Here is a 27,496-nt window from a genome sequence, read left to right as displayed (position 1 = left end):
GTCAAGATCCGGACAACGCTCCCCATCCTCCCGCCCATCGACTCTCGCAATGAAATCCACACTCCCCGGCTCATCATCCGAGCACCACGCATCTCCGACGTGCCTGCTCTGCACACGCTCCGCATCCAGCCCGAAGTCATGAAGTATTCCTCAAAGGGCGCGGACAAGACACTCGAAGACACTCGCAGGAGCCTGGACGAGCTGCTCCCTCCCAACGACAGCAAGACATACTACTTTCTCATCTTCCAGCGAGACACGGGCGACTTGATTGGCAGGGGCGGCTTACACGGCCTCTCGGGACGGAACCTGGGATGGCCAGAAGTTGGCTATTCCTTCAGACCAGAGACGTGGGGGAAAGGATATGGCACCGAATTCCTGACTGCCTTTGTCGAGAACTGGTGGGGGTTGCCTCGCAGAGAGGCCGAGATTGAGGTCGACGCGACAGCCTTGGATGCCCAAGTGTTGGAGAGCGAGGATTCCTTTGCCCTTGAGAGACTGGTTGCCGTGGTAGACGTGAACAATCTGGGGAGCAGGAGAATCCTGGAAAAGTCGGGATTCGCAGCGTTCAGGGAGTGGACAGGTCCAGATCCCCGTGAGGCTTACAGGGACCAGCAGGCCACCATGGTTGCGTTTGCATGCCTTGCACCAGAGCAGCAGGCGAGGAGCTGAGGTTTGAAGGGCGGCGTATTCGTGAGTCCGAAGAGAGCAGTCGAGACTTGTTCTATCTCGCAATCATCAACTCCCCATTGTTATGGCAGCACAGGCAAATGTTGGATATTATCGAATTTGGAGGACATCTATACATGTATGACGCTTTGTATTGTAGAAACTGTACCTCCCTTCATGATTAGCGCGCAATGACCTTGATGGACAGACGCGCGAGATCACGTGTGGCCCTTCCATCTTTAATTGAATGAGCGCGTTCCAGCGCGTTTATCTCACAGATTTGTGTCACATCAGCTTCCCGTTGCCCCTCCATTTGTGCTCCTCCTCCTCCTCCTCCTCTTTAAGACAGAGACCGGTCTTTGTACACTCGTTTCCCTCTCTCCCTCTCTCTTCCTAAGCGCTCTTTCTCTTCTTTCCTGTTTTTGCCGTTTCTAGGTTGCCCCAGCAGACACCATGGGTTCTACGTCACAGCACGAAGAGTACCAGTACCTCAACCTGGTCCGCGAGATCCTGGACCAGGGTGAGCGAAGACCCGATCGGTAAAGCCACCGGTGACATGCATGCATTAATCGATCAAACAAGAAATCCGACTGACAGCCAGTTCCCCCCACAGCACAGGAACAGGAACCCTGTCAATCTTCGCCCCTCCAAGCTTCAAGTTCAAGCTCAACGATAACGGCCGGCCGATCCTCCCCCTCCTCACCACGAAGCGCGTCTTCCTCCGCGCCGTCGTCGCCGAGCTCCTCTGGTTCATCGAGGGCAACACCTCGTCCAAGGCCCTCAGCGACGTCGGCGTCAAGATCTGGGACGGCAACGGCTCCCGCGAGTTCCTCGACAGCGTCGGCCTGGCGCACCGCGACGTCGGCGACCTGGGCCCCGTCTACGGCTTCCAGTGGCGGCACTTTGGCGCCGAGTACGTCGACGCCAACACCGACTACGCCGGCAAGGGCGTCGACCAGCTGGCCGAGATCGTCCACAAGCTGCGCACCAACCCGTATGACAGGCGGATGATACTCAGCGCGTGGAACCCGCGCGACTTCAACAAGATGGCCCTCCCGCCCTGCCACATGTTCGCCCAGTTCTACGTCTCGTACCCGGGCCGCGGCCGCGGCGTCGACGCCCCGGAGCCCTCGGAGGAGAACAAGCCAAAGGGTCACCTCCACTGCCAGCTCTACCAGCGGTCCTGCGACATGGGGCTCGGCATCCCCTTCAACATTGCGAGCTACGCGCTGCTCACGCACATGCTCGCCCACGTGTGCGATCTGGTGCCGGGGAGCCTCACCCACGTCATGGGAGACGCGCACGTCTACATCGACCACATCGAGGCCCTGCAGACACAGCTCGAGCGCGAGCCGCGGCCGTTCCCCGAGCTGGAGATTGCGCGGGAAAAGGGCGGCAGCATCGATGGCTGGAAGGTCGAGGACTTTGTCGTCAAGGGATACGACCCCCACAAGTCGATTCCCATGAACATGTCCGTCTAATCGGGCTGTGAGAGGGAGGAGCGACTCAATTGTAAGGAAAAAGAAGATTTTAAACCACAACTGGCTGGCTTAGGGAGGGGAAACAAATAGGCCAGAGGTCCCCTTCACTGCATGTGAGGTTACACATGTCGCAGCGTCTTGGCCAAATCTTTCGTCTATCTGTGGCAGATGCAGGCTAATCAGTGCTGTTCCTTTTCGAGACTGCTGTCTCATTCTCCTCACGTCTGCTGTGCTGAGCCGTCTGGTCCAAGATGCGCGCCTCCCCTGATATCGAGGCGGTGGATCACAATTGCCCTGCAAGCAACGGGAAGAGAATGGGGAATGGCACTTCTAAATGTAAAGAGCATTGATGAGTTTGCATCTGCCACAGAATAGGCGGGATGCAGACCTCTGCGCTTAGCATGTGGCATTCAACGTACATAGTACTAGTCATTACAGTAGGTATGGAATGATAAGAGAAGGAATACGGGGTATTGGGACTCGGGATGCACAGCTGGATCTCATGAAACGGACATTACAGAGGTACATGAAGAGACGATTAAAAATCACGAGGCAGAGGAAAAAAGCTCGTCTACAAACATCCGGTCGTCCAGTCCAGACGCTTAAGCCGTTTTGATTGTTGCCGTGATTCGTGTACACGCAACGCTGTATCTACCTTAGGTATGAGCTGCTATACATGGTGTACTTAAAAAGAGCAAAAACCAGGAAAGAAACTCGAGAGAAAAAGAGCTCAACTCGCTAAACTCCGGAAGAACAATCGTGTCTTTTTATAACGTCGTGATAATAGAGCAGCGCCCTTTTCCCCCATATATACAAGTACTTCAAGTATACGCAGACTCCTGGTATCGCCGGTTGGGCATGGCTCCAGAGCCTCCCAGGTCGTCTTCCCCAGATCGCCTATCCCACTTCTTCCTCTCCTCCCGTATGCGATCTCTGTCTCGCACATCCCATCCCGGCCCCTGTCGTCTGTCGGCATCGGCGTGACTGCTAGTCCGCCGCTGAGACTCTGGCCGGCGCGGATGCTGTTGCCGCTCCCTGCGCCCGCCCGAGTCAGCCTCGTCGGCGCGGTAGCGGTCCCGCTCTTGATGCAGTCGGTGGCGGCGGCGGCGCTCCTCTTCGCTCGATCCTTCAGACAGCCCGTCCGAGGCAAGATCCGAGTGGTTTTGATTCAGCCGTGAAGGGGGGATGTGTTCGCGGCTCCTGCGCACACGGATCGGGTCGTTGGCGGAGCTGTGTCCCCTTGAGCTGTTGCGGCTGCCTGGGATAATGTTGGAGACGGTCTCTGAGAGCTTCTCCCTGAACCCCCCAAAGGGGCTACCTCTTCTCCTTGCTTCTTCAGCCCGACTGTCGCTGCGATGGGTCCGGAAAGAAGGAACGCTGGAGCCTGCCGACGGCGGTGGAGGGCCCGATGACGACGGCGGGACGACGCGACGAACCCCGGGGGTAGTTGGCGAGCCGGTGCGATGTCGCCGCCTGGCTCTCGTATGCATGGACTCATCCACAGATTCATCGCCAGACGAATCGGACGAGTACCGCTGGAAGTGGCTATGTCGACGATGCTGGCTGGGTCGGCTGGGCGTTGTTCGAGTAGAGTCAGGGTTGAGATAGGTGCCAGAATAACTATGGCGGATGGAGTCTCTGTGTGGCTGGCGTGTGGAAGCGTAGTCGGAAAAGCTTCGACGTCTCCCAGCGTCGTCGGCGGGTCTCTGGCGGCGAGAGCGTTCGGGCGAACGCATCGAAGGCCTTTGGCCGAAATTAGCCCCATGGCTTTCGCCTACACGGACATAAGTGAACCTTTCGTACTGGTTTGGATCAGCAGCCCTCGCCCGCGGCGAAGTCGAGCGGAAGGGATCCGCGGTATGGACGTAGGCAAACCTGGGCGCGGCAGGTTCAGCAAACGGCGGGGGTCGGGGCGCAGAGCCGGAGCTGGGTATGCTGGCTCCCTCCTCTTCCCTGGAGGCTTCATCGCGCATTTTCTCGGCGCATTGTTTATGCCAACGATCGACCATGGGATCTGGCTCCGAGGGGAAGACGCTGGCGGGTAGGTCGGGCGGGAAAGCCTGGCCCGTCTCGGGATGCCTCAGGGCCCAGTGCTTCACGGCATACTGAATGAAGGGGACATGCATTTCGGGCTCGAGAAGGATCTCTATGGATTCCCATCGCGAGAAGCCTCGAGGGGTCAGGGTTGGGATAGAAGGCGGTGCGAAGTCGTTATCGGTGGGCTGTAGACTGTGCTGGCAGCCCGTCACTTGCCAGATGTAGGAGATGGCTGAGTGCGGCGTCTCCAGGAAGAGTGCTGTTGCGGGCGAGTCAATACATGTATGCGCGGTTCCGTCTTTGCCCGTGTGCCACTTGACGTACAATCGTAATCGCCGCCCACGGCCTTGTAGAACGCAGCGAGCTTCTTGGGGTTGAGATGGGCATCATTCCTATCGCCGAGCTCAGTGACCTGTCGTCACGTCGATTGTCATCAGCCATGTTGTCTTTTGTCCATGTCGGGCCAGGTTGGAGAGGCGTACGATAAAGCGCGCCATCGCTCTCAGCAGCGCATCGAACTGCATCGTCGGGCTCTTGTCTGCCTCGAACATGTAGGCATAGCTAATGTCCCCCGCTGGCGATGCGCCATTCGATCGCGGAACGGCCATTCTGAACGGCGACTGGTGGCGTGAGGGGATCGCATCCAAGTCGGCTCTGTGGGCGTGGTCTTTCCCCTATTTTTCTCGATCCAGGAACGAAAAAACAGAAGCTGAGAGACAAAGAAAGAAGAAGGTGGGTGGGCGAAGGTGGTTGATGTCACTAGCTGCGGCAGGGCCCGGGCCTGGGGAGCAAAATAGCTAAATAGGCTATGGCCGTGGCCGAGATTCTAGAGGCGGTCCAACAAGCTTAGCAGAGCAAGCTGTGCGCCACACCACAACGGTCGAGCCCAGGCAAGTAATAAGGCAAGCGATAGATCAAGCGAGCAGGCGGAGAAGACGCAGAATCACGAGAGGGGCAAACAGGCTGGGCTGAGTCGGTATGAGTAGTTGATAGAAAAGAAGAAGAAGAAGGCTGGCGTATTCTGCAGAGGCTGGCCAGGCAGAGGCAAATGCTGACAGTCATTGGATTCCACGCAGACGGAAATCGAAGCCTTGGGTCCTGGCTATGGTACGAGTAATAAAGAGTGCAGTGCTGCAGAGTATGACCAACGACTGACAAGGCCCGTGATGAGCATCGATTGCTGGTGACCAGACGAGAACCAGACACGAATGGCGCAAACGGCCCCTCACGGACCCTCACGGGCTGACACGTGCGTCGTTGGCTGCAGGTGGTGCGAGCCTGGCGTGGCTGGACGATGGACACAGGCGAGGCATGTCGACTAATAGCAGTGTGCATACGAGTAGCCTGCTGCTGTGCGGTGGTTGGGGCGAGGCGGTTGATCGCTTGTGGTGCCATTAGCTGGCAGACTGAGGTGTGCAGCAGATGGACTGGCGCATGCGCTTCTGCTGTAAGTCCCGTTGTCTGCAGTCCATGCAAACGATGTCACCGAGCAATCCTTGAGCAGGGGGGAGAGAAGTAAAAGGAGGCGACGAGACGGTGATGGTGATGTTTCTTCAGTATTGGAGAGACGGCGCATTGCATGAAGGTGGAAGGAAATGGAAAGCTAAGAGAACTGCAAGTCGATATCCGCAATGTTCGGGTACCTCCTACCTGCCTATCACCAGTCCTGGCTTCCATGCTTCCAAATACTGTAGTAGGTACATAGCTCCAGGTCCTGCAGTCGCAGTGGATTTGATCCAATGGAGCCCTGGAGAGCTTCCAGGTCCCAGCTGCCCGCCTCCAAACTGCCCCTCACGCCCGCTAAGCCCGCTGTTCTTTTGGCGGCTGATCGCCTCCTCCAGCTGTCTCGGGGCCCACTGCCAGCGCCATAAGATCGGCAGATTCTGGAGCGAGACTCAGGCAGCAAGGCGACCTGGAGGAACAATGGCAGCGGTGAGCCGCACACCTGGAACTTCTTCGGGGGCATGCACAACACAGCATTTGAAGACTTGTCTCTCAATATATTCAGTGTACATGTTTAATATTATTCCCTTGATCCTTTTCCCTTTTCCCACCAAAAATGCTCCAAGGCGTCTGTCCTTGTCTTACAACCATGACCCGGCAAGCAAGCACCAGCCTCACCGCTGAGCCACAGCAGAGAGACCCCGGAGCGTTCACCTCCCCGCCATCGCCTGATGTCATCCAGGCACAAGCGCAATCTGGCCTGAAGCCGAAGTGACCGGGGCTCGGACACGAAGCGTCGCATTCCGCATCGGCGGAAGACAAGGAGAAAAGAAGGGCATCAACGCTTGGAGCTTGGAGCTGCGACCATCTTGCAATCTCTGGCACTGCAGCGCGACACCGTGAGAGATTCATACTTAGGCTAACACACACTCCTCGAGCTCCACTTGGAACTACCTAGGTTGGCGCAAGAGGCGCAAGAAGGGCGCATACTATCGCTGGGAAACTTTTTTTTTCCTTCTCCATCTTCCATATCGGCTTCTTTTTCCTTCCTCTTACTCGGGCTCCCTCTCTGTCGCAAACAACCAACGACACTCCCGAAACCGCCTCGTCCCGCCTCGTCCCTCGCCTCAGCCTCGCACCAGCTTCTTCGCTCTCCGTACGCCATGGACGCCGTTCGGTCCCTCGTCCAGCCCGTCACGCAGAACCTGCCGGCCCCGATCCGGGACCTCGGCGTGTCCATCCTGGGCGCCACCTGCTACAAGGCGCTGCTGCTCGACGTGGACGTCGAGAACGCGGAATGCCTCAAGCTGGCCGTCAGCAAGGGCCTGGGCATCGGCATCGTCGGCGCCTCGCTCGTCGTCAAGGTGCCGCAGATCCTCAAGCTGCTGCGGTCCAAGTCCGCCGAGGGCGTGTCCTTCCTGTCGTACGCGCTGGAGACGAGCGCGTACCTCATCTCGCTGGCCTACAACGTGCGCAACGGTTTTCCTTTTAGCACCTATGGCGAGACGGCCTTTATCCTCGGCCAGAACATTGTCATCAGCATGCTCGTGCTCAACTACTCCGGCCAGCCCGGCCCGGCCGCCATCTTCGTCGCCCTGCTGGCCGTCTGCGCCTTCAACCTGTTCACGGAGAGCCCGATTGATATGCAGACCTTGGGCTACCTGCAAGCGGGTGCCGGCATCCTTGGCGTCGCCAGCAAGGTTCCCCAGATCCTGGCCATCTGGAAGGAGGGCGGCACCGGCCAGCTCAGCGCGTTCACGGTTCGTCTCTAGCCATTGTCATCTGTCCAACAGTTACACGCCCGCTAACAGCTGTCAAATGTTCTAGGTCTTCAACTACTTGGCCGGTTCGCTGACCCGCATCTTCACCACGATCCAGGAAGTCGACGACAAGCTCATTCTGTACGGCTTCGTCGCCGGCTTTGCGCTCAACGCCATTCTCGCTCTGCAGATGATTTACTACTGGAACGCTCCGTCGGCCAAGGCCAGGGGCAAGCGGAGAGAGGTCATCCCCGTTGAGGCCCACGACGCCCCTGGAAGCTCGACCTCTGTTGCGAAGAAGGGCCCCACCACTCGGCGCCGTGGCTAGACGACTGTTTCTCTACATTCTCTTTCTCTTCTTCTGGTGTATTGGTCCGGATTATAATGCTGGCGGAGGAATAGATTAATGGGGAATAGTGGCGGAAATGCCTGAAATGCTTGGCCTAATGTATCTAATGACAGCTCTTTTACAATACAACTCCTGCTCTTTACGGAGCTTCGTATAAACTTGATATCTGAGCATGAGTGAGCTTGATACGTCAAGCGATAGCCACCAACTACGTAGTACCAACATGAGGCCGATTCAAAATGCAAAGGAAACTCAGATTCCATATCACAGAGTACAACATTGCCCGCTAACTATGCCGACCACTAGGTATGCAGCCAACTAAGGGCTCCCTCATGATTATCGCCGTGCAGACATGATAGACAACCGCATAGCCCTCAAAACGCCAGCTGACCCAAAGCAAAGAAAAGGCTCTCCAAAGGCTCGCCTCACTAAAGACAATGAAGACCTAGAGAAAATTACAAACTACCTTGCTGACTTCATGCCCTAGCAAACCGACACGCCGGCATTCGTCCAGCCAATGCCGCCGATCCAGACCCTCCGGCCGGCGCACTGCAGGCAGCGCTTCTCCTCGCCGAGGTTGCTCACCGAGCAGCTGAAGCAGACGTGCTTCCCGCAAGCGCCGCACGCCGTGTCCTGCGCCGCGCTGCCGTCCAGGTCCATGCCGTCGTCGCCGGCACCATCGGAGCCGGCCAGCGGAGCGCCGCAGTCGTCGCAGGCGGTGGGCGTCGGCGCGGCGCAGAGGGGACCGGCGAGACTGGGCGACGACGTGCCGGAGCTGGGCTGGGAGCCAATGTTCCAGAAGCGGTGCAGCGACTGCTGGCCGTCGTGCGTGGAGGAGGAGGAGGGCGTCGTCATCGGCGGCGTCGGGAGAGGACACGGGTCGGAGGAGGTCGAGACGGGCAGCAGCGTCTGGTTCGCGACGAGGTCTTGCGCGACGGGGCCGACACCGTGGTGGAGGTGGTGATGATGATGGTGATGATTTTGCTCCTGCTCCTGCTGCTGCCTCTGCTGTGCCGAGTACAGCAGGTCTAGGGTGTGCTCTGCGGGAGGGCATGAGTGTGGGCTCAGACGATGGTGGTGGGCGCGCCATTCGTAGAACTTACGATGGACCTCTTCGTCCGACGGCCTGTTGTCGCGGTAGCGCTTGAGGGTGCGGCTGTGCAGGGCGGGCGCGTCGAGGGCCATCATGGAGCTGTCCGGGGTGGATGGCGGGAAGAGCTGTGCGGCGGATCGCTTGCGCTTGAGGAGAGCCATCTTTTCTTTTTCTTTTTTTGTTCTGATGACCTTTTTGATGAGGTGTTTTGGGTGAGAGTAGTGAGAGAAGGAGATGCTATAAAGGCGATGAGAGAAGAAATTGATGTTACAATTGCACACACGCACGAACGCTGCTCAATGCTTTGTTAGAAGACGATGATTTGAAGCAGATTGCTGTAACAATTGATGAAGAGGAAAAACGAAGCAAGCATAGACAAACGAGGATGAGATCCAGACGAATTGAGTTTTGGAGGGGGGAGAGAAGTTGAGAAACAGAAGCTGGGAAGAAGGAAGTGAGAGTTGAGACGACGGAATCAAATGGTCGTTGAGGAGGTAACTGGAAGGCGGGTCTCCCCTCGGCTGGTATTATGTATCTTGTGTCAGCAGCTGAGAAAGCGCGACAAGAGAACGCTTGGATTGACGGCGCGAATCTTCGCGGTTTTTTTTTTTTTTTTTGCACTTTTTCTTTTCTGCTGGTGTAATTCCGTGCAACGCGTAGAGTGGCATTTTTTGGCGCTTCGTGCTGGTTCGCGACAAGGCTATGTATGTAATCAGGAGGGGGGTTCGGTGATGACGGCATCTGCAGGCATTGAGGGTGCACGGGAAGGTACCTTATACATAGTAGTATTACTAACAATGAGAGATTGGATAGCGTTTGACCTGGATATATATCAATAGTTAGACAAATGGCTCAGACGATATCAAGGTTGCCTGCCAGATAATATGCTGTGAAGCAACTTCAAGCTGATGTTTAATGTTCAAACTCCACACGTGACAGGTACCTACTCAAGCAACTATTACACCTCCATTCGCAACAAGCTCACCGTCTCTCCCTACACAACCCTCACCACCAGCTTCCCAATCCCTCCCTTGCCGTAAACCACCTCCTCGCACCCCTTGCGCACCGCCTCCAGATCCCACAGGTCCACGACCCTCATCACCGGCTTCACCTTGCCCAGCGCCACAATCTCGCCCGCCTTCTCCAGGTCCTCGCGAATGTCGAGGCTGCCCGACACCATTTCGTACTTGATGCTCGTGCCCCGGAGCTTCCACCAGTACACCAGCTGCGACAGGTCCAGCACCACCGCGTGCCACCACCGCCACCGCTGCTCGCCGATGATCCGCTTCGCCGTGGCCTTGGACGGCGTGCTGGAGATGGACACGAGGACGCCCGTCTTGGGGTTGAGCAGCGGGATGCCGTCGTCCATGCTGTCCCACTGCGTGTTGTACATGATGTCCACGCTGCCGGGCGGCACCACGTCCCTCGGCCGCTGCGTCTGGTAGTCAATCACGCGGTCGTACACGCCCGGCAGATACCGCTCCACCAGCGCCATCTTCCTGGTCGAGACGGTCGTGATGATGTTGGTCGCGCCAAACACGTTGCGCGCCGTCTGCGCCGCCATGGCCCCCGTCCCGCTCAGCCCGGCCGGGATGAAGACCGTCTTGCCCTCGAGGCTGTCCGCGCCCATGAGCTGCAGGCCGCGCCGCCACGTCTGGTACGACGTCGTGACCAGCGTCGCCATGCCGGCCGCCTCCTCGAAGGACAGGCGCGCCGGCTTGCGCAGCAGGAAGCGCGCCTCGGCCAGCGCGTACTCGGACAGGAAGCCCGGCGGCGGGTTCACGAACATGGGCTTGTCGATGTAGGCGCCGTAGACCTCGTCGCCGGCCTTGAGGTCCTTGACGGCGCTTCCTACGGCCACGACGACGCCGGCGCCCTCCACGCCGAGCTGCGTTGGATAACTGCCACTCCCCACCCCCCCGTTAGATATCATTGCTCTTCGGTTCATGTACAGGGGGCTTGAATGGGATGTGGAAAAAAAAAAAAAAAAAAAAAAAAGAGAGAGACAGGCAGCAATCGTGGTAGATGAATCCCTTACGTCGGGGTGTAAAACAGTCCCAGCTTTCCCCTGACAGCCTGCAGCTCCCCGGTGTTGACGCCCGCCGCGTGTATCTTCAGGAGCACATGCGTCGGCAGCGTGATGCTCGGCACCGGCAGCTCTCGTAGTTCATAGACCTCGGGCCCGCCCTTTCGCGTCGCCACAAGCGAGCGCATCGTCGCCGGGATGTTCATGGTGACGGGCAACGTAGGTATGCTCCTCGAAAAGCAGCACCAAGACTCGTTGTTGTAAGTGAAAGAGGTGGTGTTTAGACCCTCCTTATGTAGGTATGTATTTCTCAACGCCCCGTAAGCTCAATGCACGACAGGCCAATGCAAGCACAAACAGTGAAAGATTAGGGAAATGACATGATCCATCACGCAGTCGTCATCTACAGCTGAAGATGTATCAGTTTATATATGTACAGCGCAACACCTCAACAGAGCAGACAAGACCATGCATCGAGAATAACACACCGCCCGATGTGACCATGGGACCCCACTTCGGCGGCGGACTTGGTTGTTCGGCGTTCGGTGGGTCTCGTTCCGATCCAGCGGGCCGCCGAGACCAAAGCCTCCCGTCCCGTCTCTCCCCCTTTAGGGATCATTGTCGGCATATTATTGTTATCATCAATGATGTCCACGTCCATACTCAGGGCAGTCCGCAAAAGGGCGGACTTTCAGCTTCACCTCTTCTCTTGTCTTCCACTCCTCTTCTTCAGATTGTAGAGCTCTCGTATTTCTAATCAAGTCGTGGCGTGTGATACTTTGGTTCATCCTTCATCGCCGGAGTTACTACCTCTCCTCCGCCGGGATACCTATCGTCAAGGCACCAGGATATATGGTAAGACCGAGCCTCTACACTGACCTTTGTGTGACGAACGAGGAAACACACAAGATGCTGGGCTTTCTGGTATACAAGAAACGTGGATTTGAAATGTGTATTGCAAATGTGTATTGCATGCTGCCACTTAAAACAAGAGTATTGCTATTCGGGCTGTATAAAATTGCTATTCGGGCTGTAGTGTAAGTACCTGTTAAATTTCACTTAAAACACTACCTTTTAAACCCTAAGTAATACTACTAAAATAAAATAAATAAAATATTTAAATAATAGTTTTAGCTTATTTAATAGCCATATTTATAGAATATATTTTTTTATAATTTTTATAGCTTTTATTTAACTAGAAAAAGATAAAAGAATATTACTATATTTTAAAACTAGTTTTAAGGCAATATATTATATAAAATTAAGTAACTTTCTATATTTATATATAGCTTATAATATAAATATTATTATTTTTTAAGTGCATACTTATATAAATAGTACTTATAAAAAAAATCCAAGTTTAACTTAAATTAGCTTTTTAAGCTATTATAATTTAAGAAATTCTATTTTTAAATATAAAATATAAAACTTAACTATATAAATAATCTAAAACTAGTTTTATTTTTCTTATAGTATTTTTTTAGAATTTTATATAGATTTTTAAAGATAAGGGGTATTTTAAAAGGAAGTAACGCACAGACCCCCACTAAGCTTAAAGAGGTTAGTTACAGCCCGAATAGCAATTTTATACAGCCCGAATAGCAATACTCTAAAACAAACGCATGCCCCTGCTGCGCTACGCTACCGTCAATAGCTACATCAAACATGGTATACATCCACAAGTCTACCTTGCTTCCAACAAAAAGAAACGGCGCCTGCAGATACTTTTTGCCCATCTGTTCCTCCCTGAAATTCCTCCCCTCCTTGACAAGATGCTATCCCAAAACAGCCGTACGCCCCATGGGGTTTCGGGTATAACCCCATCTCAATTCCCAGAAAGCCAAGAAAATATCAAAGGCTCACGCCCCGTGCGAGACAATTTCGTCCCGGTCCTCCCGCCAGATACGCCCAGAGCTCTCCTGACCAAACAACAAAAGAGAACATATAAAGGAAAATCGAGATATAAGTGATAGATACAAGTGTACTCTTCTCACGAGCGACAAGAGTTGGTGGGGGTTTTTTTTTTCTTTGGTTGATAAAGAAACGCCGAGTCTATGCAGAGAAGGTTCAAATTATGTGAGAGAAAGGTGTGGTTGAAGCAAGGAAAAGGCGCGTCGGCCTTCGGTAGCAGTAAGAGGGAAAAAAGGAATCGGATAGTGGCCATGTCCTCAACAAGACATGGTTGACTTTCATTGGGAGTCGTTGGGTATCATCGACGTGAAGAACTCTCTCGTGTGTTGCGTTGTAAGGCCGTCAGCTGCAGTTAGTCGGACCGGCCGGCATGAGGAGATGATAGATGAGAAGGAACAGTGCATGGTCTTCGCATATGACATCTGCCCTCGGTTTCTTCCTCAAGGAAGATGCCGTCTGTGGCTAGGATCGCGGGGCTGGCACTGTCGGTCGTGTTGCCGCTGTTGGGCCGCCAGCCATTCGGTAGATCCAACTTGGCGGGAGAGATTCTCGGCTGGTAGCTTTGTGTCCTGTCCCGCGCCGCTGCCGCTGCCACTGCCGCCACGGTTGCCCGCAGAGCTCGAAGCGCCGGGAATGATATCCGTGACAGCTTGAGCGATAGTTGCCACGACGTAACCCCGAAGCTCCTGGTCCTCTTGCTGGTCCTCCTTTTCAAGGCGGAAGCGCTCTTCCTTGGACTTGTTGGCCCGGCGGAGGTTCTTGATCTCCTGCATGATGTAGAGCATGACTTCCTCGGGGCATCGGTTGCGCTCGTTGGCGGCTTCGTTTGTGCGCACATATCGTCGGGTCACATCGGTGGCACCATCAGTTGAGAAGGCGATGCAGTACGACATCTTCTTCCCCCACCCTTCGGTGTAGAGTCGCGGGTTGTCCCAGGCTTCCTCGCAGGCGTCGACGTGAATCCATCGCTTCTGGTGGTCGGAGTAGACCTCAGTCCAGACATGGTCTTCGGCATTCCAGACCCATCGGACGCGCCCTCCTACCGCGCGGCAGAGCATGCTGAAGCAGTTGGCCCACTCTCCAACGCGGCCTCTCCGGGTCTGCAACAGACGCCACACGTCGCCGTAACGTGGAAAGCGTTCATAAGCACCGCAGCTCTCGGCGGAGCATCGGTAGAGCTCAACTCGAAGCGCGGCGCAAGCTCTCTCCTCGGGAGTCGGAGCTGTCATCCCCTGGGCGATTGTGGGTGACAAGCACACTGGGCATGGGGGGTTGTTCACCCATGTGAAGAATGATCGCCGGAACCATCTGTTGCGAGAGGGGACAAGGTTAGAACTCCGTATGTGACAAAGCGTAAGGGGTAAGGATACGGCTCCATATCATCAAAACCTACCGAAGAAGAGCTCGGATGACGCAGTCTTGGTATCCCCATTCCGGCCGCCGACCATCACCCATACTCTCTGCCTGAGCCTGCAGAACCTGGCTCTCCTCTTCAGCCTCTCCATAGATGCGATCGAGGGGAATGGTCTGCAGGGCTTCATCCAGCAGACCAGGGTTTTCGTATTTTGTTGGTGTGAGTGATAGGCTGAGTAGGAGGTTTCGGAATTTTTGTGAGTCTCGATCGGCAGCGGCCGGGGGTGTTGGGATCTTGGGAAGATGGCGCAAGGCTGAATATGAGGGCGGTGTCGTCGATGAGTGAGACGAGCGCAAGTAGTCGCTGCTAGGCGAGGCTTCGCGATAGGCGTTCGACGGCCGGTCTTGCAGGCTCAGAGAGCGAAGGTCGTTCATGCGCTTGTCGCGCATCATGCCCTCGAAGCGGACGGACAGCCCGTGAGCCCATTCTTGCCCATAGCTGCCGCTCTCTGATGGGTGCCCTGAGCGGGCAGGAGAGTCTCGGCCGTGCATTGTGCGGATGAAGACGGGTAGAGAGGAGATTGAGATCGGTTAACGAGCGAAGCGGGTCGACAGCGAGGTGCGTGAGAAAAGACGCCGATGCGGATGAATTTAGTATATCGTTTGGATTGAGACTGCTCCTGTCTTCAATCTCAATTCCGATAAAGGGCGCTGCAAAGATGCAGTGTAAATAGACAAGAGCTGGGGGAGAGATTGCGTCGTCGTCGATGGAGTTCTGGGTCGTAGGCGACAGCGTCGTCAGCTGCGGATGCGTAGGCCACTGAAATTGCCACAGTGACTGTCCCAGCACCCCTCAGCGTGCGCCGAAACAAACTGGCCTGGCCGCGTGTTCTGGGGTATTGTTTCCCGGCTGCTTTTTTTCGCTGCTGAGTCCTCGACTTGTCCCTGTAATCGACTGCCGCCGACGCTCGGAAAGTTCAAGCCGTCGCCAGAGAGAAGCGCTGGGTGAGAGGAAGAGGTTTGAGCATGAGCATGAGTTGGACAGTGGAAAAAAGAGGCAGACGGGGGCTTAGCGGAAGTTGTAGGCGATGGCGTGGACATGGGCCTCTTCTGGGGGGGGTCAAGAGGCCTGGGGACCAGTGGACTGCTGCGTGTACGTACAGAACTTGCGTACCTCCTACAGGGCGGCCCGGGCGAAATAAAGGGACCAGGCCAGCAGTGCAGCAAGAGCGTCTGGTGGTTGCTCTCTTCTGCTCTGCGCCGGGGTGCCGCTTCCTCTTTGGAAAGCCCATTGCTGGCGGTTTACGCGTCAGCTGGTTCGTGCAGCCAATCACAGCCGCCGCTTGGCCCATCCCAGAGCTAGCTTTGCTCGGTGAGAACGACCCGGCGCGGGTACCGTTACAATGCGGCGAAGTCGGGGTACAATTTGCACTGTGCCAGTACCGTACATGAGGCCGCAGATGGAAGATGCGGCGGCTAAAGCACACGTACCTAGGTACCTCTCAGAATCAACGGCTTCGGAGATTCTCAAGCAAAGCACTACCTAGTACTATTGATATGCTGTTGAATGTAGAACCAGGTCAGAGATGCTGTAGAGTCAAAAATCATCGCCGCTCAAAATGAGACGTTGTTGCGACTTGAAGTGCTTAAACGGTTGGTTAGTCTTGTTGCGTTGCCGCGATGCCTTCAGTCCAGTACAATGCGCCCCTTGTATACGCAGATATTTCAGCTCGCCGCAAAACTGCCTTCACTCAGGTATGCTCGACTTACTTCTCTCTTCTCTCTTTTTTTTTTTTTCCATCTTCCCTACATTTTTTCCACAAATTTCACCACGGACAAGTGAAAGGCATATGATTCAGAGAGGCTCTGTTCCGGTTTCCGCCAAATTGTTCGTCCTCGGACCAGCATGCGTCAGTGCCCTGCTATTCACAGCTTATCGTGGACACGCGCGGCTGCGATTACACGCACGAAAATGACCCGCCCGGAAGCGAGACTCGAAAAGGGGAAGTACTTAGGTAATCATCAAGCGCCTCCAGCTCGCAAACCGCCCTGCAGAGGCTTCGCCCAAAGGACCTACGCCGAAACAAACTGCGAGCGTCACCTGGGATAATACTTCGTAACTGTGTGAGCAAAAGCGCAGAGGTTCCGCGGCTCTCCTGCTGGGCGTCCCGCAAGTACCGGGACTTGGGTCCCTCCCAGCACGCGGCGATGACGAGGCACGCAGCGCATGATGCGCCTTCCCCGTTTCTGCTGTGGCACAGCCGATGCCAAGATGCTAGCGCCATGGCTGCGCATTGCGGCGTCGCGCACTGTGTGTCTGCGTCCCTGAGGGCAAGTTTTGCGCGCGACTCGCCAGTGTTTCTAGACACTGACACTGGGTAGAAGGTACTGTGATCAGCAAACGGAGGGCGATGCAAGCGCCTCAACTCCGTTTCTGCAGTTCGATATCGTGCCTTTTGCTGGGCGAATCGTCGACGTTCTGTTCTTCCTGTGCCTCGTACCTGAGCTGTGGCACGATCCCTAGGGTATTATCTCTCTTCATGCGGTTTCTTGACTCTCTTTCTCCGTTCTCGCGGCTACGAGGCAACAGCTGATTTGACCCCTGCCGTCTTCAGCATGGCTAACCGGAATAGGTACCAACTTGTCCATATGGCTCATGCAACCGCTGCCGATACAACCCAACTGCTTTCTTGGCCCAGCCCTCTTTGACTAACCGATCTGCGTCAAATGGGAGGCTCTCCATTTCACACGTCCGTTTTGCGAATCCATCGCTATTTGCATTGCTCCGTTCCCCTCTATTGCGCCTCTTCGCCTCAGATTTTTCCCGGCGATCTCCAGGTCGAAGATCGTTGGGATCAGCAAGTTGCCACAACAATCACACGCCTACATCCGCTCAAGTCCTTCCATGTCATGTTGCCGATAACACTGCGTGATGTTCCTCGATTCTGTCGAGAACAGAAGTGTCCGAGGCTCGCTTACCTAAACAGGACCCGGGAAATTGATCGATCTCATACAGCGGGACAACACGGCAGCGTTGATGTGTGAAAGTGAGATGAAATAATGCCAGTCAGAACATGGCCCATCCACACAGACAGTACGTGATGCACCGTTCAACACCGTACGGCTGGCACTGCGAACTCCGCGGCCACGGATTTTGGACCGCAGGCGTCTTGATAGGGCTTCTTTGATCAGCCTTGCGAGTCTGTTCCTGGCCTTGCCGCCGTCAGGGTTTCAAAATCGCACCCTCCCCTATGGCGGCGATCAAGAGGGAACTAAGCACGATCAAATGGCAAATTCAGTCTGCCATAAAAATCGATTCAAGAGGCGGTTCAACTCTTAGACCGAACTGCCGGCAAGGCGATCCCCTCAACGGAACCCTCACTAATTGCTAGTGGCTCTCCCTGCAAGCATATCACGCTCCGATTCTTCTCGCCGCCCAAGGCTATGATGGGTTTCCTACCCGTATACCCGTTCCTCTTGTTCAATAGATGTATTGCAATGGTTTAAAGCAAACAGATCAGCCCGAAAACATGTCTTACTCTACATACGTTGCTGACTCCTCTTCTTCAGTCAGCGGTTTATCCCGTCACGGTTTCAGCTCAGCTTCGAGACGAGGGCCGGATACGAAAGCTATTAAGAGCAAGGGCTTTTCGAATTCGTTGCTGTACGAAGTACGAAGTTCTCCCGATAAACGACTTAAGACACTTCTTCTCCCAGCATCTGTCCAATCACGGGCTCGCGAAACACTTGCTCTGTTCTACGCTCACAGCTGGGGCGTGGTGCTAGGGGCGCGAGGCCGCGTCATCGCTTCTCTGGGTTTTGCCCGTACTTCGTACGCAAAATGGGGTCCTGCGTGCTACAGTGTCCAATCGCCACTGTACGCTTGTCGAGCAAGGAGGACATTGCCTACTTTTGCTTATTAGGTACTCTGGAGAAAACAGTTGGCAGCGCCTGCTGTTGAAGCCCGAGAAGACGGTTTGGCCGTTGCAAAACTCCCAGAACAGCGGAGCAGACTCACACCATCTTCACGTTCCAAGAGTGGCAGAATGTACTCGTACGAGCCCTTGCTGAGTCCATGTTTTGTGATCAATACGGACCACTCTGCACCAAGGAATTTCGATATTACACTGGCTGTTATACATACATCGAGGAGCCTGGCAGCCACTTTTGGGTTAGAAGGCTAAAGAGGCATGACAATGTCATGGGATGTTGTTTGGCATTACCGACATGAAGGAGAGAGGCTCTCCCTCATCCACTGAGGCTGTACTATCTAAGCTTAACTGCTTTACGAGGTTCAGCTAGCCGGAATCACAAGGTCATCAACCACAGCCCAAGGGCGGATCTTGGTCCACTACTTCTGACATCTGGCTGGTCGTCCTCCAGTCCTCGTGAGATACTAAGGCACGAGTATATCAGCTCCTGACATATTGCCTGCTAACACGACATTCAGCCCAGGCTTGCCTTGCATATCCCGTCGTCCAACAACACCGCGAGAACTTTTCCATTCCACACTTTCTGCATATTTATCAGACACTGGCCCATACAGTATGCCTCGTCATGCTTACACTTACTGGTTACCTCACATCTTATATTGGGGACATGGCTATCCCCAAGCAAGGGTTCTGATATCATGGCCTCATCCAGCTGCATCTTAGTATACAGAACAACATCAAGAATCACAATTTGGCCTTTTCCCTGTCCCTGATCCGAGTTCAGTCCTCAAAGCGTACCCGGTCCACAGTCGCCTGTAACGGTCTTTCGCTTCATAAGGTCTCTTTGTTGATATCTGACGCTCCATTTCCCCCATCCTACAAGGCATCAAGCAATACAAAAAATGTGGTTTGACCGAGTAACCCATACATCACTCATGTCGTGCCTTGGACGAGGCTACGAAATGGCTAGGGCGCCCGGCTGTCCTTGCTCAAGCGCGGCTTTTTTCCATGGGGACGCGCGTTAACGGGCCTTGGCCCCCTGCTTGCTCGAACAGTAGTATCGTCGTCGTCGTCATGCTTGCTAGGGTCGGTGTAGGTAATTCTCCATTCCTTGAAGCAAAGAGGTTCAAGTTAGTACTTATATGCGTTTGTAACAGACCACGTGTCTGTCAATACATATACTGCCTCCTTTATGACCTCGTAGATTGCCCCCCTCAGTCCTGACATATCACCTAGAGTCCTATACTTCATACACAAAGTAGAAATGGTGAGGCCAAAAGTTGGTGAATCTTTGTAGAGTCAACAGGAACACGGACTCTAGGGGCACATAGGGTGAAGCATTACGTACCTACTTCGAAAGAACACCATGAGATCCTATCCGATTCAGTTAAGGTATTATGATATCAGGTAGCTTACCTACTTGGGATACCTAGACAGTTAACATCTCATGACGTACCCCATGCCTGAAAGCTGCCTTTTCCATGAAATACCACAATTCAACTCCATTTTATATGCTGCGAGCCGTAACCGGCCCTTTTATAGAACATCAACGAGAAAAGCCCAAGCTCCAGTACATGACTCCTTACATATGTACTCTTGTGTTCCTGATGGAATACCTCATTCCGTCCGCATTGCTCGGCCAGGCCATGCCATATCATTGCTTCTCTAATCCGTCTCCCGGTTTTTTGCTTTTTGACCCGTACAACAGCCACCTGCCATTAGAACACAAAACAGAAACAGCTTTATTTCTTCTCCCATTCCTCCCCGGCGTAATACTTCTCAGGCATCTCCACATCCCACGTCGGCCTCTCCACTAGCGCAACCTCAAGCGGCTGGTCCGCGGCGTTGAGGGCGACGATACCAAGAATCGGGCGGTACTTGTAGGTTATCCACCAGCTCTTGCGGTCGTTTCCTGAGCCGCTGGCACTGCCGTTGGTGGTCCCGTTAGTGCTGCGGAGCTGGGCCAGGTCGCCCTCGGGAGCATCAGGCATGTTGTCGTCGTCGTCGCTGTCGCTCGCGTCCTCGTGGCCAGAGGCGGCATCCACATCGACATTCACCCACTGCCCGTCCACATACTTGCCGACACGGTGTGGTGCCAAGTTCTCGGCCATCTTGCCTCCGGCACCACTAGTATGGCCGGTTCTCTTGCGCTTCATGCCCGGCTGAGCTCCATTGCTGACGACAGCCTCGCTCTCAGACGCAGGCTTGGGAAGGTCTTGAGCAGTGTCAAGCATGAGAAGAAATGATACGCCGTAAACCCAGAGGCGGGACCCCTGCCACAGAGCGCCCTTGCCCAAGTCCAGAAGGTCCTGGACGGGAGCCGGGAGGGCTTTCCGAGGGTTTCTGCGTGACCATGGCGTGAGCGAGCCTTGCAGAGGGTGGAAGGTCAAGACGTTCCACGAGGTCGTAATGGCGGCGAGGGTGTAGTCCTGAACGGCCTCCACTCCGTCGTCACCCGCAGCTTTTGAGGGTACAGCATCCGAGAATGACAAGACGACGGGAGGTGAGGGCAGCTTGGGGAGCAGGTTTGCGCTCGGGTTGCGAATCCAGCGACTACTGACGCTGCCGGCCGGGTCTTCCTCGTCACCCGACGAGTCGCTGTCGCTGTCGCTAGCACTATCCGATGACGATGCCGCGTCATTTTCTCCATCTGCTTCGGCATTGTCCTGCACATTCTCGTCTGAGCCGCGTAAGACCCAGGTGTCGATGTAACCGGCAATGTCAGCGACCGCAACCATCTTCGAGTCGGAAGTGAATGAGATGTGGGTGATGTTTCTCTCGTAGCTCCTCAATCCTCCGTTCTTGATGTATCGGGGGATATGGCGCCGGAGACGGGGAAGCCGCTGCAAACGAGAAGCGAATCTTGGTGGTTGGTCCGGCTCATTGGTCTCCTCCAGGCTTGCCATGACAACGCGAGAGCCTTCCCTGACGACACAGAGCCATCTTCCATCTGCAGAAAGCTCCACCTTTGAAGCACCATGATTCTTGAGCTTCTCTGGGATCTCAAGCGCAGACAGTTTGACATCTGAAGGCTTGATCGGGTCTTGGTGCTCCAGCCGGAAGGCTTTCACATCTGTTGTGGTCGCGACAACCAGGAGAGTGCCCTCCGGGTTGATTGTGGCAGAACTGATATTGGAGTCGCCCTTGATGACAATCGTCTTGAGAAGTTTGCGGTTTTGGTTCAGATCAAACTCCTCTCCAGTCGTGTTGAAGATCTCCGTAGCTGGCTTTCGCAGAGTCCAGATATGAACCTCCCTATCCCACCAGCTGGTTATGAACCTTGCCTTGCGTGCGCTCGCAAGGGGCGGCTGCTGTGGGAGATTGCTGATTGTTCGGTGGTTTTCGCGTCCCATTTCCTTGAGGGGAACAAGCATGAGGTTTGAATCAGGACCTGCGTAGGTAAAGTCAGCCATCGATCCCTCCAAACTGTTGGATCATGATCATCTCACCTCCAGTGACTACAACGCTCATGCGGCCGTTCTCAAACGATGCCATGGTCTTGACGTCGTGGTCATGGTATCTTCGTCCCCAAACCTTGGTCCAGCGATTACCCGCTCCCACGTTCTGCTTGTACAGAACGGTGCGGCGATCCATGCCTCCACTCGTGATAGTCGATCCATCAGCACTGATAGCGAGACTGAGGACATCTTGCTTGTGACTCTGCAGCCTTTGAGACTGTGTGTAGGTCCTGCCATCCCAGATGCAGACTTGGCCTGTAGAGTCGGCCGAGACAATATTACCGTCAGGCAGGCACTTGACCGACCACACGATGATATCTTTCGAGCCTCCGGCCAGATCGGCGCCCAGCGTCATGTGGCGCAGCATGTGGCCCTTTGTAACGTCGTAGATTCGAATGGTGCTGTCTGAGCAGCCCACGACTGCGATTTTGCGGGACTGGAACGTGATGCTGACCATCTGCGCCTTCTTCGTAGGGGACCGTACAACGACTCGTTGGAAGCGCAGGTCATCGTCTTCGATCGAGTACATGGCCAGCTCGCCGTGAATGGTGCCAGCAATCAGCTTGTTGGTGTGCAGTTCGTCTGAGGCTCCGGTCAGCGCGGGAGGCTGAGCGGCCAGGCACCAGATGTCGCCATGCTGTCCGCTTGCGTGCCTCTTGGGCTTGCCCTTTTCGAGATCCCACTCGGTCACCGTAGAAGTATATCCGATACTAAAGAGACGTGACTTGCCCACGACGATCCTGCCGTCGCCCAGGTCCTGGTTGGGCTCGTTGACCCAAACAAGACCATCGACGCTGCGATCCTTGCCGCCGCGAATGACCAGCTCCTGGTGCCATTTGCCATTTGAAGGGTTCCAGATCTCAATGTCACCGTTGGCTCGTCCGACTGCCAACCGCGCAACAGCGCCCTGCTTGGCAGACTTGGTCTTGGGGTGGGAGAAGGCTACGGCATTGATGGCCGAGGGCTTGTAGGGCACAAACCGGCAGCGATGGATATCCATGGCGGCGATGGATCCAAATTGCCGTCGACTTTCGAAGCTGATTTGAACCACTGCCAATGCTCGACGCGCTTCCAGACAAAGAATTGCGCCAAAGCTGCGAAAGGATGAAGCGCAACGCCGTCGGTCGTGATGCTACAAAGGAAAAAAAAAAAAAGTTCCAGCCTTGCTTGGAAATTTTTTAGGCCTGGCGAATTAAGCAGCGGCCCATGCACGGCTGCCCCTCCACCCCACCAATAGTCGGCCTGTAGCAGCGCCTCGTCCGCTGCAAGACGTTTTGGTCCCCTATAGTTCTGCTATAGTGAATTCGATGCATTTGATCACTACAGCCTTCACGTTCATGAAGGCACAAGATACCTCCTTTTCCGTAATTCACCTACATACGGATACCTTACCTTGCTATAGGGCCTCGAACTGCGTCACAAGTAACTTTTCTTTCATCTCGAAATTATGTCATACTACTATATGCAGCCCCATCTCATGCACATGTCGGAGTAGACAAGATGAGGGCACATTGTTGGAGGTATCTCCGACTACAGAACTTGCTTGACTATACATATTGCCGGACAGCCTCACAGTGATGTGTCAGTACCTAAGGTAGGTAGGTAGTAGTTTCCTCGAGACCGGTGAGGTACTAGATACCCAGTAGGTACTTGTACGCTCATACCTTGGCAGCCAGCGGATGCTCAAAAGGTTGGTGCAGTTGAAGAAGCGGCTTCTCTGCTTCCAATCCGCGACTGCTTCTTTTCAGCTTCCCTCTTTCCCTCCTACCAGATAGATCCCCATATATTAACCTATGGAAGGAACATCCGCAAGCTACCTAAACGTACCTCACACAACAGATACAATGAGAAGGAGCTACCTCAGACTGTCTCCAGCGAGACGTGACCGATCAATGTCTCCAATCACTTCGCCAACCTGATCTTCACTCCCTCTCTTCCATCTTGACTCGCCTTGTCTCCTCAAACATTTCCGCTCCATACTTCAGAACTCTGGCAACTTTTTGGGCGCTTCTTTTTGGAATCCAGTTTTGGCTGCTCTTTTGGAAGCATCGTAACTACTTCTCGGTCGACTTACCTCCCTTTCAACTCCAACACGTACAACACCATGACGAATCAGCCTCCTGAGAGCATCGGCCCCAACTGGCCACCTCACAGGCTCTCTGCCGTCCGGCGGCGGGCACTGGTCCTTGCTGGTTTGTTTATGCTGTCTCTCTCTGCAACTCTATTTGCCAGGCTCGTTACGATCGAGGTGTCAACACTTGAACAACAGACTCTTGTCAAGCGGCAGTTCCAGCTCGGTGGGTTTCTGGGAAGCGTGTTTCGAGAGGTATTGAACTCATTTCCTTTATCTACTGTGTCATCATCACTGAATAAACAAAAGGTTATCGGGACCAGGCCTATCGAAACACCAGCGGTGGCTCAACCTGCGAAGCAAGATCCCACTGCCCCTTCATGGACAGCCAGCGTTGTGATCGAGACGTCTGCAGCAGCAAACAGCCTCCCTGAACCTCCAAAGGAACACACGCTGGGGGCACACAAGTCGAATCATTCTGGTAGTGATCCCGATCAATTGCTGGAAACCTTAGCAGCTGCAGTCAAGGAGGCAATTGTGAAGTCCAAACAGCTCCCATCAAGCATGCCAAACCATGATCAGAAGAGCGCTCTATCCGAGATCATTGTCAGCCAGTCCAGTTCAGAGCCAGTGTTACTGGACTCTTCATTTTCTTCTCCTCAAGCACCGCCTCCAAGTTCCGAGAGGAATCATCGAAGTGCCCCCGAAGGGCTTCTCGGTGGCTTCTCTGGGAATGGACTGGTGCTGCGAGTTCACAATGCCCGAGCAACGGCAGATGAGCCCTCTTCTGACTCCCTTGCCGACCGTCCCTCCTTCTTGAGCGACGTTTCCAAAATCATTGCAGAGATATCGGATATCGATCCGATAGCAGCTGCCAAGCTCACGGATACAATCCTCGACGCACTTCATGTTGACTCATCCGCCATTGCTTCAGCTGTCCCAAAGGTGGCCAACCAAGCTTCTGTTTCTGCTGCTGATCTACTGCCTCTCGTTATACCTGCTGTTGCGCAGGCCATGGACCAACCCCTGCCGCAAGTGCCTTCAGTGAGCTCATTGGACATGGCAGAAACTCTGGACAAAGTCCTCCAGCAAGGGACGACAGTCATTAACGATCTCAGCAAGGGCATGCAAAATATCACTGATCCGTCTCTTCTGAGTGTGTTGAATGAGCTTGCTATGATTGTTGCCGCTGTTGCCAACTACCTGGAAAAGCCTCTTTGCGCTGTTGATCGGGTTGTGGGCAAAACCTCCTTTGAGGCAGTTATACCTTGCGACTCCGCCGAAGCACAGTCCCTCAATGCGACCGATCAGCTCACAACATTAGCTGCACCTATGCTGGCTGATCCAACACATCATTATTCCGGTTCAGGGGCGAGCATCACAATGGGACAGCCTCCCCCATACTCATCGGTGAACCAGGCGCCATCACCGAATCCAGCTTCTCCATCACAACCTGCGGCAGAAGGTCCATCGAAAACAAGCAATTCGTCGCCCACAAATGGAGAGGATGGAAACAAGCCTACATCGAATGAAAAAGGTGGTGCTCCGGCCGAAACACCCTCGCCTACTTCGGCTTGTCCGCCATGTCCATCTTGCGAACAGTGCAATGCCAAGATCTGTTCTGTGAAGGGCCCAGATGGAACAAGCGACGACCAGCCACCTGATGCTTCAATAGGCCCTTGCCCTGGGAGGGGCTACAGGTGTGACGACTGTCTTGACGGGTGGTTCTGCCCTCCACAAGAAACACCGGCGCAAGTTGTCCCTTGCGGACTCGGGTGGCCATGCTACCATTGTTCAGAAGGCTGGTTCTGCACTCCCGATGCAACGCCTGGTCCAACGTCTCCTCCAAGTGCCGCGGTAGAGCCCTCCTCCGAGGTCACGAGAAAGCCAGGCACAAACAGCGCTGCAGCTCCAACGGCGCTTCCCACTGCCGGTGGTCCTCCCAGTGCCGATGGTCCTCCCAGTGCCGATGGTCCTCCCAGCGCCGGTGGTCCTCCCAGTGCCGGTGGTCCTCCCAGTGCCGGTGGTCCTCCCAGTGCCGGTGGTCCTCCCAGTGCCGGTGGTCCTCCCAGTGCCGGTGGTCCTCCCAGTGCCGGTGGTCTTCCAGCCGGCTGGGATCCTCTAGGTTGTTACCAGGATGAGATTTCAAGAGTCCTGCTAGACAGCAAACACGTCAGTTTCGTCCAGGGAGACATGTCTTTAAAGGCGTGCGCCGACCACTGCCAGTCTGGCGGGTATGAGTTTGCTGGGACAGAGAATGGGAACGAATGCTGGTGTGGAACTTCCCTTCGAGATGATGCTGTGCGGCTTCCAGATTCGCAGTGTGACGAGCCTTGTGTAGGCCAGCCAACCGAGAACTGCGGTGGCAACTGGACAGTGAATGTCTTCTCTTGCTCAGACGAAACTGGGCCACAAGCACCAGATACGCCAGCCGGCGGGTTCATGTACCGGCTCCTGTCAAGCTTCAGAGGCAACGGCAGAGGCACAATTCATCATTCCACCTGAGCCGTTTCCATTGTCTGAGAAGCATCAGCCTCTATGTCGCGAAGGGACTTGTGAACAGCAATCGACTTCGAATAATACGTCTATCATTTTGATGGGTTTAGCAACGTTTAAGGGGGGTTTGACTCTTGAGCATTGGGGAAATTTTTATGTTTACTAGCTGGACATCATTTCGATGGGGAGGGGCTTGATGTGTATAATATTTGGCTTATGGTGGACTATGCGCAGACCTGAGAAGTTAGATTACGAATGGCATATATCAGATTTACCGTTTCGCAAACAACTTTCGCCGTGTGATATGACTGACACGCCTTCAGTACCATCGGCCTGTTGCGTCACTGTGCTAGGGGTGTTCCTGTGATGGCATAGCATGAACACATTTCGAAAGAAGAGTGGGAGTCTGCTGACGCTGTTCATTGACACAATGTCGACTTTCTCATCATATCCATCCAGTTGAAGCGGTCTGATCTAGGGGCTTGGTCGTCATGTGGAGTTTCCACAAACACGCCCGCTCAGCAAAATTCTGGGAAACCTCTGAGCAATGTGTGAAGAGTCTGCTCCCCTGATAAGGCGGCTATCCATTCCATGTGTTTGCCATTCCATGTCGTGATCCGTACTTTGGTACGAGGCAAGGTACCCGGACCCAGCCTTGTGAGCACTGTATCACCACCCTCCCGACCTGCCCTCTTGGCAATTGTTCCATCGGCCTTCTTCCAAAAGGGCCACGTCACGGTGGTATCCCGAGACATTGGCCCAACCAGCTGGGACAGGAGTCTTGGGAAGGGTTGCACAGAAAGGGGGACGGGTATCACCACCCCCCTTCATGCTGTGGTTGCTGGCAGGTTAGGCGAATACGACTCGCAGCAATGGATGTTTGTATCACTGCAGGGTTTCTTTCTTTTCTTTCTTTTCTTTTTTTTTTTTTCTTTTTCCCTCGGTGCGACGGAGAGGCTACGTGTGATATGTAGGTATGTATGTGCCACAAATAGTTCGTATTTTATTGATAAGGCTCATATGATATAGATGGCAGCATGCAGCCAAGGAACATATCTCACCTTCTTCTGCACTCTTCCGTGTCACTCGAATACAATTTGCAGCTCGTCATCTGTTGTTCTATTGGCCCTAGAATGCCATCAGCCGTTCTTTTTCACAGGGTAGCAAAAGGTTGTGCAAACGGCGGCCGGCTGCCTACCCTGCAGTAAATTGCGCATTCGCCGGCAATTTTTCTCACTCAGACGCCATCAGAAACCTTGGCAGACAGGTCACGCCGCAACACCACATGTGGCGGTATGTATGCCAAGGAAAAAAAAAATTGAAAGAACCGGTGAGGAAGAATAAATGCTCCGAAAGCAAGCAATTTACAACTATTACTAGTTCACGGTTTCACGACCAGCTCGTTCGAGTTGAAGGTCGG

General features: G+C 54.4%; 9 protein-coding genes across 9 annotated transcripts; 3 read left to right on the top strand and 6 right to left on the bottom strand.

Moving 5' to 3' along the window:
- TRIREDRAFT_42346 (uncharacterized protein) lies at nt 1–576 on the top strand (the record flags this gene model as incomplete). Its single annotated transcript, XM_006966665.1, has 1 exon — nt 1–576. A coding segment is annotated over one exon (576 nt), but the record flags the coding sequence as incomplete, so codon positions are not given.
- Nucleotides 577–1,119: 543 nt separating this feature from the next.
- Nucleotides 1,120–2,147, top strand: TRIREDRAFT_4622 (uncharacterized protein; the record flags this gene model as incomplete). The annotated part of the gene is made up of 2 exons (XM_006966632.1): nt 1,120–1,205; nt 1,280–2,147. 2 exons carry the CDS (start codon nt 1,120–1,122, stop codon nt 2,145–2,147), a joined length of 954 nt encoding a protein of 317 aa, XP_006966694.1.
- An 821-nt stretch (nt 2,148–2,968) lies between these two features.
- TRIREDRAFT_108988 (uncharacterized protein) lies at nt 2,969–4,792 on the bottom strand (the record flags this gene model as incomplete). The annotated part of the gene is made up of 3 exons (XM_006966695.1): nt 2,969–4,443; nt 4,509–4,596; nt 4,667–4,792. 3 exons carry the CDS (start codon nt 4,790–4,792, stop codon nt 2,969–2,971), a joined length of 1,689 nt encoding a protein of 562 aa, XP_006966757.1.
- A 1,907-nt stretch (nt 4,793–6,699) lies between these two features.
- TRIREDRAFT_79487 (uncharacterized protein) lies at nt 6,700–7,891 on the top strand. The gene is made up of 2 exons (XM_006966797.1): nt 6,700–7,387; nt 7,455–7,891. The coding sequence occupies exons 1-2, from the start codon at nt 6,791–6,793 to the stop codon at nt 7,713–7,715; spliced, it is 858 nt and encodes a 285-aa protein (XP_006966859.1). The 5' UTR covers nt 6,700–6,790; the 3' UTR covers nt 7,716–7,891.
- Nucleotides 7,892–8,219: 328 nt separating this feature from the next.
- Nucleotides 8,220–9,226, bottom strand: TRIREDRAFT_122662 (uncharacterized protein; the record flags this gene model as incomplete). Its single annotated transcript, XM_006966694.1, has 2 exons — nt 8,840–9,226; nt 8,220–8,776 (listed from the first exon to the last, which is right to left on the bottom strand). Exons 1-2 carry the CDS (start codon nt 8,988–8,990, stop codon nt 8,220–8,222), a joined length of 708 nt encoding a protein of 235 aa, XP_006966756.1. The 5' UTR covers nt 8,991–9,226.
- A 597-nt stretch (nt 9,227–9,823) lies between these two features.
- TRIREDRAFT_108985 (uncharacterized protein) lies at nt 9,824–11,061 on the bottom strand (the record flags this gene model as incomplete). The annotated part of the gene is made up of 2 exons (XM_006966693.1): nt 9,824–10,787; nt 10,868–11,061. 2 exons carry the CDS (start codon nt 11,059–11,061, stop codon nt 9,824–9,826), a joined length of 1,158 nt encoding a protein of 385 aa, XP_006966755.1.
- A 1,924-nt stretch (nt 11,062–12,985) lies between these two features.
- On the bottom strand, nt 12,986–14,671 carry TRIREDRAFT_79485 (uncharacterized protein; the record flags this gene model as incomplete). The annotated part of the gene is made up of 2 exons (XM_006966692.1): nt 12,986–14,074; nt 14,160–14,671. The coding sequence occupies 2 exons, from the start codon at nt 14,669–14,671 to the stop codon at nt 13,207–13,209; spliced, it is 1,380 nt and encodes a 459-aa protein (XP_006966754.1). The 3' UTR covers nt 12,986–13,206.
- A 4,902-nt stretch (nt 14,672–19,573) lies between these two features.
- TRIREDRAFT_122659 (uncharacterized protein) lies at nt 19,574–22,615 on the bottom strand. Its single transcript, XM_006966691.1, has 2 exons — nt 21,501–22,615; nt 19,574–21,442 (listed from the first exon to the last, which is right to left on the bottom strand). The coding sequence occupies exons 1-2, from the start codon at nt 22,507–22,509 to the stop codon at nt 19,794–19,796; spliced, it is 2,658 nt and encodes an 885-aa protein (XP_006966753.1). The 5' UTR covers nt 22,510–22,615; the 3' UTR covers nt 19,574–19,793.
- A 2,898-nt stretch (nt 22,616–25,513) lies between these two features.
- TRIREDRAFT_43472 (uncharacterized protein) lies at nt 25,514–25,678 on the bottom strand (the record flags this gene model as incomplete). Its single annotated transcript, XM_006966666.1, has 1 exon — nt 25,514–25,678. A coding segment is annotated over one exon (165 nt), but the record flags the coding sequence as incomplete, so codon positions are not given.
- Between the last annotated feature and the right edge of the window lie 1,818 nt (nt 25,679–27,496).

The sequence above is a fragment of the Trichoderma reesei genome (genome assembly GCF_000167675.1).
Source record: "Trichoderma reesei QM6a unplaced genomic scaffold TRIREscaffold_14, whole genome shotgun sequence".
NCBI lineage: Eukaryota > Fungi > Ascomycota > Sordariomycetes > Hypocreales > Hypocreaceae > Trichoderma > Trichoderma reesei.
The sequence above is the reverse complement of the archived record's forward strand: the minus strand, read 5'-3'. Positions and strand labels throughout refer to the sequence as shown.

Excerpts from the sequence above, each read along its gene's own strand:
- TRIREDRAFT_79487 (XM_006966797.1), top strand. The coding sequence starts at position 6,791 with ATGGACGCCGTTCGGTCCCTCGTCCAGCCCGTCACGCAGAACCTGCCG. Across the intron at positions 7,388-7,454 it reads GCCAGCTCAGCGCGTTCACG|GTCTTCAACTACTTGGCCGG; the intron begins GTTCGTCTCTAG and ends CAAATGTTCTAG.
- TRIREDRAFT_122659 (XM_006966691.1), bottom strand. The coding sequence starts at position 22,509 with ATGGATATCCATCGCTGCCGGTTTGTGCCCTACAAGCCCTCGGCCATC. Across the intron at positions 21,443-21,500 it reads GAGCGTTGTAGTCACTGGAG|GTCCTGATTCAAACCTCATG; the intron begins GTGAGATGATCA and ends TTACCTACGCAG.